The 7,302-nt window shown below is 48.4% G+C and overlaps 1 protein-coding gene and 1 pseudogene across 1 annotated transcript; one reads left to right on the plus strand and one right to left on the minus strand.

The window, feature by feature from the left end:
• The first annotated feature begins 4,034 nt into the window (after positions 1-4,034).
• Positions 4,035-7,003, plus strand: LOC125546901 (receptor protein kinase-like protein ZAR1; annotated as a pseudogene).
• On the minus strand, positions 4,814-5,879 carry LOC125546900 ((+)-piperitol/(+)-sesamin synthase CYP81Q2-like). The gene is made up of 2 exons (XM_048710999.2): positions 5,582-5,879; positions 4,814-5,442 (listed from the first exon to the last, which is right to left on the minus strand). The coding sequence occupies exons 1-2, from the start codon at positions 5,877-5,879 to the stop codon at positions 4,814-4,816; spliced, it is 927 nt and encodes a 308-aa protein (XP_048566956.1).
• Positions 7,004-7,302: the final 299 nt, after the last annotated feature.

Genomic DNA, 7,302 nt, shown 5'->3' on the forward strand with positions numbered 1-7,302 from the left:
ATGGGTTGGATGATATTTATCATGTAATTGAGTTAGTTTTGTTAGGGTTGGATCCCTAGTATCCACTATGTTCTGAGATTGATGTTGCTATGACTTTGCTACGCTTAATGCTTGTCACTAGGGCCCGAGTGCCATAATTTCAGATCTGAACCTATTATGTTTTCATCAATATATGAGAGTTCTTGATCCTATCTTGCAAGTCTATAGTCACCTATTATGTGTTATGATCCGTTAACCCCGAAGTGACAATAATCGGGATACTTACCGGTGATGACCGTAGTTTGAGGAGTTCATGTATTCACTATGTGTTAATGCTTTGGTCCGGTACTCTATTAAAAGGAGGCTTAATATCCCTTAGTTTCCTCTAGGACCCCGCTGCCACGGGAGGGTAGGACAAAAGATGTCATGCAAGTTCTTTTCCATAAGCACGTATGACTATATTCGGAATACATGCCTACATTACATTGATGAATTGGAGCTAGTTCTGTGTCACCCTAGGTTATGACTGTTACATGATGAACCACATCCGACATAATTCTCTATCACCGATCCATTGCCTACGAGCTTTCCATATATTGTTCTTCGCTTATTTACTTTTCCATTGCTATTGTTACAATCACTACAATATACCAAAAACATTACTTTAGCTACCATTACTTTTGCTATCGTTACCACTACTATCATATTACTTTGCTACTAAACACTTTGCTGCAGATATTAAGTTTCTAGCTGTGGTTGAATTGACAACTCAGCTGCTAATACTTGAGAATATTCTTTGGCTCCCCTTGTGTCGAATCAATAAATTTGGTTTGAATACTCTACCCTCGAAAACTGTTGCGATCCCCTATACTTATGGGTTATCAAGACTATTTTCTGGCGCCATTGCCGGGGAGCATAACTCTATTCTTTGAGTCACTTGGGATTTATATCTTCTTATCATTATGAAGAACTTGAGAGATCCAAAAACCAAGATTTATTCCTCAACTACGAGGGGAGGTAAGGAACTGCTATCTAGCTCTGCACTTGATTCACCTTCTGTTTTGAGTAAGCTTGCGACACCTAAACCTGCTTCTGCTATTGATTCTGATATGTCGCATGTTATTGATGATGCCACTTCTGCTATGCATGATACTTATGATGAAACTGCTTCTATGCTTGACACTACGGTGCCACTTGGTGAATTTCTTGATGAACAACTTGCTAGGGTTAGAGAGAATGAAATTATTGAAACTGATTATATTGAAGATAGTGATGATGAAGACTCTCCCCTAATAAATATGAATTTCCTGTTGTGCCTGAGGGTTATGTTCTGGATGAAGAATCTGCTAGAGCTATTATTGCTTGTAATGACAGAAGCGATCTTAAGAAGTTATTAGCTAAATGGAAGCAGCAATCCCTTAATGCTAGAATGAAACCCGACCCTACTTTTGCTACTTCACCTATCTGTGTTACTGATAAGGATTATGAATTCTCTTTTGATCCTGATATAATTACTTTGGTTGAATCTGATCCTTTTTATGGCTATGAATCTGAAACTGTTGTGGCACATCTTACTAAATTAAATGATATAGCCACCCTATTCACTAATGATGAGAGAACTCGCTACTTTTATATCCTTAAAATATTTTCGTTCTCTTTAAAGGGTGATGCTAAGATATGGTTTAATTCTCTTGATCCTGGTTGTGTGCGTAGTCCCCAGGATATGATTTATTACTTCTCTGCTAAATATTTCCCTGCTCATAAGAAACAAGCTGCTTTAAGGGATATATATAATTTTGTGCAAATTGAAGAAGAGAGTCTCCCACAAGATTGGGGGAGGCTTCTCCAATTACTTAATGCTTTGCCTGATCATCCTCTTAAGAAAAATGAAATACTTGATATCTTTTATAATGGACTAACCGATGCTTCCAGAGACTACCTGGATAGTTGTGCTGGTTCTGTTTTCAGGGAAAGAACACCGGATGAAGCTGAAATTCTATTGAATAATATGTTGACTAATGAAAATAATTGGACACTTCCCGAGCCTATTCCTAAACCAACTCCGAAGAAGAGAGGTTTTCTATTTCTCAGTCCTGAAGATATGCAAGAGGCAAAGAAATCCATGAAAGAAAAGGGTATTAAAGCTAAAGATGTTAAGAATTTACCTCCTATTGAAGAAATACATGGTCTTAATTTACCGCATGTTGAAGAAACATATGATCTTAATCCATTACCTATTGAAGAAATTCATGGTCTTGATAACCCGACATAGGTAGTAAAGGTAAATTCTCTCAATAGATATGATAAAGCTGAAATCCCTCTTACTAAGTTTGCTAGCCAATGCTTAGATGAATTTGATAAATTTATGATTAAGCAAGAAGACTTCAATGCTTATTTTGGTAGAGAATTAAAACGCAGTGCTGATATGCTTGAACACTTGGGTGATTATATGGCTAATGTCAAAGGTGAACTTAAACTTATTAGTAAACATGGTTCTATGGTTACCTCTCAAGTAGAACAAGTACGTAAGGCTCAAAATGATTTTCTCAATGAATTAAATAGTAAGAATAATGATTATGCTGTTAGAGTGGCTACTAGAACTGGTAGAATGACTCAGGAACCTCTATATCCTGAAGGCCACCCTAAGAGAATTGAGCAAGATTCTCAGAAAAATAATATAGATGCACCTAGTCCTTCTAAAAGGAAGAAAAGGAAAAATGATAGGACTTTGCATGCTTCTAGTGAACCTATTCCTGAACCACCCGAGAATCCAAATGATATTTCTATTTCTGATACTGAAGCACAATCTGGTAATGAACCTGAAACTAGTGATAATGTTAATGATAATGTTCATGTTGATGCTCAACCTAGTAATGATAATGATATATAAATTGAACCTGCTGTTGATCTTGATAACCCACAATCAAAGAATCAATGTTATGATAAGAAAGACTTTGTTGCTAGGGAACACAGAAGGAAAGAGAGCCTTGGGTACAGAAACCCATGCCTTTTCCTCCCAAACCATCCAAGAAAAAAGATGATGAGGATTTTGAGTGCTTTACTGAAATGATTAGACCTATCTTTTTGCGTATGCGATTAACTGATATGCTCAAAATGAATCCTTATGCTAAGTATATGAAAGACATTGTTACTAATAAAAGAAAGATACCTGTCGGGGATATACCCCGCTGTATGACCCGGTTGGAGTTGTAAACCGGCTGGGACTTGGTAAACCGGCGGATGGTAAATCGGCGGAGAGTTAAGACAGAGAGTCAAGACAGATGGCTAAGACAGACGGTAAACCGGCTGGTGTTAAACCGACAGACAATGTTAAACCGGCAGACAATGTTAAACCGGCAGAACAATGTTAAACCGGCAGACGTTAAGAAGCCCAGTAAGGGAAGTCAAAATAGTTTAAGTTAAAGTCCGAGTTGGACTCCACATGTAACCCACCCCTTCAACATATATAAGGAGGGGCAGGGCTCCTCAAAGGGGGAGGAGCAAGAAACAATCTCTAGGGCTAGACACAACTAGAGGAGAGCCGGTTTACGGCGACTCCCTCGTGATGATAATGAGATCTAGCCTCAAACAACATGTAGGGTTGTTACCGGATGATGTTTCCCGGGGCCCGAAGCTGTCTAAACCCTTGTCTTGTGTTGCGTCTCTCGATTCCGCTCAACCCCTCTCAAGCTACCACATAGATGCGTTGGCCTCGCGACTAAGTCCTCATACTAAGGACATCTGACGTGACAATTCCACGACAGTTAGCGCCCACCATGGGGCACGCGCACGATGGTGTTGAGTTCTTGGAGGGATCTTTCCCAGGGATCGAGGAGTTTGTGATTTTTTCGATGAAGAAGAACCTGATTGGAATAATCTGCATCAACTTTAAGTTTATCGGTTCAGATTTGTAATCCGTCAGATTTGAGTTTAAGAAAAATTAGGTTTGAATCTGTGCGTCCGCGCGTGCGACCTGGCGTTCCGTCAGTCCGGAGCCAAATTTCGAAAGTACTGCTGCAAGAGGCCAAAATGCAAACAGGAAGTCCATCCGTACGATGGAAATCATCAAGTTGTGTTTGTTTTTTGGTCTGATTCGCCAGACCGCCGCGTACAGGATTCGCTGACACGGTCAAATTGTTTCCATTACATCAAGCGTCACAGCCTAATGGTTTCAAAGTCTGGTGTACTTCTCGACTAGTATATCACGTGAAGCCAAAACAATTTTCTATTGGGCAACTCTGATTGCTACAAGGAATGTACCAGGAGGTTCAGTCGAGAATTAGAGAAGAAAAATAGCATGATTTGCCTTACGTGAACATACAGGATTCCAACATCGGGGTGGATTGACAAGTCAAACATCAAGTTTGGACGAGGCCACGGGCTGAAGCTCGGTTTCCGTTTTTATCTCTAAACCGCCATCGCCAGGCGCGTCTCTGACTGCCGCATGTTCGTGTGGCCCTACTGGACCGGCACCTCTCCAACTCGCTGACGTCTCAGCTGCGCTTCTTCTCCACTCCGCACGCAGCCGCCCCGGCTCGCGCCTCAGATCTACTCTGTGTGCTACATCCTTTTCAAAAGAGGTAATAGCACCCCAGGTACTTTAACTTGCATCTAATGTGATGATTTAGTTCCAAAGTTGCAAAACTTGACCAAACCATACCCCAACTTACAACTCATGTGATTATTTAGTCCCAGGCCAATCACATTGCCAATTGGCTGGACCGGTCAGCGCACGCAGTTTTATAGAAAACCCCTGCCGTTTCCAATTATCAACCCGCAGTCATCCCCACTTCTACTGGAAACTACTGTACATATGGGCCAATGCTACTGGAAACTACTGTACATATGAGATGCCAAGAAGTTTGATCTGAAGAACATCGCGCATGGCCGCGCGTGGCCTACACACGGCCTCCAAAGCCACGGCCTTGGGCATGGTGATCCCCACCCCCTCCGTCATGTCCATCTCCACGCCATCCACCCGGTCCCAGTCGAAGCACTGCACCAGCGTCCCTAGAACCACCCCGACCGTCTGCAGCGCCAGCGCCTCGCCGGGGCACCTCCGCCGCCCCATCCCGAACGGCATCAGCAGCAGCCCGTCGCCCTTGCCGTCCTTGAACCGCTCCGGGCGGAACGCCGTCGGGTCCTCCCATACAGCCGGGTCCCTGTGGAGGGCGTACGCGTTCACGATCAGCATGGTGCCGCTCGGCACCTCGTAGCCGCCGACCTTGCAGTCGGCGGAGGACTCGTGCGGCAGCAGCAGCGGCGCCGCCGGGTACAGGCGTAGCGTCTCGTTGATGATGCACTGGAGGTAGCTGAGGCGGGGCACGTCGTCGGCGGTGACCATGCGGGAGGTCCCGATGGACGCGTCGATCTCGGCCTGTGCCTTCTTCAGCGCCGCCGGGTGGTTCAGCAGGAGCGACATCGCCCATGTGCTTGAGGTGGTCTCCGTTCCTATCACAATGACTCTGGTCGAGTTGTTGCTATCTGATGACTTAAACGAGTCCAAAATCTACTGATGATGCCAAATTGCCAATGTCCTTAATGAAGAAACTGACAGTTGAAGTACTCGGGTATGTGAGAAGCAGCCAAGTGGAAAAGTGACTTACCGCACACAGAGCGATGATCATCTGATCAGTGTACAGCTCCGGCTCCGTCTTCTGCAGAGTGAGGAGCACGGCGATCATGCTCTTCTTCTCGCCCTCGTCCATCCTCGGCCGCTCGGCGTCGATGAGCCGGTGGAGGAAGGCGTCCCTCCTGCTCACCGTGGCCAGGATCCTGCTCCTCACGCCGGACACGTCGAGCCACCGCATCACCGGCAGGTAGTCCCACACATTGGCCGCGCCGATGAGCGGGATGATCTCGTCCACCACCTGCTTAAACTCCCGCGCCTCCAGGGACATGTCCAACGCACGTCCCTGCACTCCGTCTTCCTCTACGACAACAACCTCACCGGCGCCTTCCCGCCGGCGCTCGGGCGCTGCAGGCAGCTGCAGCGGCTGCTCCTTGCAAACAATGGGTTCTCCGGTCACATACCGGCCGTCGCATTGCCGCAGATGGAGAGCCTGCAGCTGCTCGACCTGTCGTCCAACTCCCTCACGGACGCCATCCCGCCTGAGCTCGGCAAGCTCCAGGCGCTGGCCGGTACGCTGAACATCTCCCGCAACCGCCTCTCCGACGCGGTGCCGCCGGAGCTGGGACGTCTCCCGGCGACCGTCACCCTCGACCTCCGCTTCAACAACCTCTCCGGCGAGATCCCGCAGTCCGGGTCCCTCGCCAGCCAGGGCCCCACGGCCTTCCTCAACAACCCCGGGCTCTACGGTTTCCCGCTCCAGGTCCCCTGCCGCGCGGCCCCGCCGTCGGCATCCTCCTCCACGCCACCTCCGACCACCACTGGCTCCGGCGGCAGCGCCGGCGGCACTAGCCAACCGATGAAGACCAGCCTCATCGTGCTCATCTCGGTCGCCGACGCGGCCGGCGTCGCCCTCATCAGAGTCACCGTGGTGTACATATACTGGAAGCTGCGCGACCGGCGCGGGGACGACATCGACGACGACGAGGACGAGGAGGGGCGAGTGCTCTTCGCCTGCCCGTGCATGCACGCAAACACCTGCGGGAACTCGTCGGACGGGTCAGACGCGGGCGGCGGCGAGAAGAAACGCGGCAACGGTTCCGGGGGCGGAGGCGGCGGCGAGGACGGGGAGCTGGTGGCGATAGACAAGGGGTTTCGGATAGAGCTGGACGAGCTGCTGCGGTCGCGTACGTGCTGGGGAAGGGCGGGAAGGGGATCATGTACAAGGTGGTGGTGGGCAACGGGACGACGCCGGGGGCCGTGCGGCGGCTGGGCGGCGGCACCGCGGCCCCGAAGCAGTACAAGGAGTTCGCGGCGGAGACCGGCGCCGTCGGGCGCGTGCGGCACGCCAACGTGGTGCGGTTGCGCGCCTACTACTGGTCGCCCGACGAGAATCTTGTCGTCACCGACTTCATCAACAACGGCAACCTCGCCTCCGCGCTGTGCGGTACGTAACATCCTCTCCTATACAATTCGCGCTCTTTTTTCCAACGGTTTGCTCTGCTTTGAAGAATAGAATGGGTTGATAATTGGAAACGGCAGGGGGTTTCTGCAAAACTGCATGCGCTGACCGGTCCAGTCAATTGGCGAGCTGTGATTGGCCTGCGACTAAATCATCACATGAGGTGCAAGTTAAGGTATGGTTTGGTCAAGTTTTACAACTTTGGAACTAAATCATCACATTGGGTGCAAGTTAGGGTACCTAGGGTGCTATTACCTCTTTTCAAAAACGCCATCCGTGCAGCGGCCCTCCT

This window comes from Triticum urartu, chromosome 3A (genome assembly GCF_056163025.1).
Source record: "Triticum urartu cultivar PI428250 chromosome 3A, HENAU_Tu73, whole genome shotgun sequence".
Taxonomy (NCBI): Eukaryota; Viridiplantae; Streptophyta; class Magnoliopsida; order Poales; family Poaceae; genus Triticum; species Triticum urartu.

Excerpts from the sequence above, each read along its gene's own strand:
- LOC125546900 (XM_048710999.2), bottom strand. The coding sequence starts at position 5,879 with ATGTCCCTGGAGGCGCGGGAGTTTAAGCAGGTGGTGGACGAGATCATC. Across the intron at positions 5,443-5,581 it reads CATCGCTCTGTGTGCGGTAA|TCATTGTGATAGGAACGGAG; the intron begins GTCACTTTTCCA and ends ACTCGACCAGAG.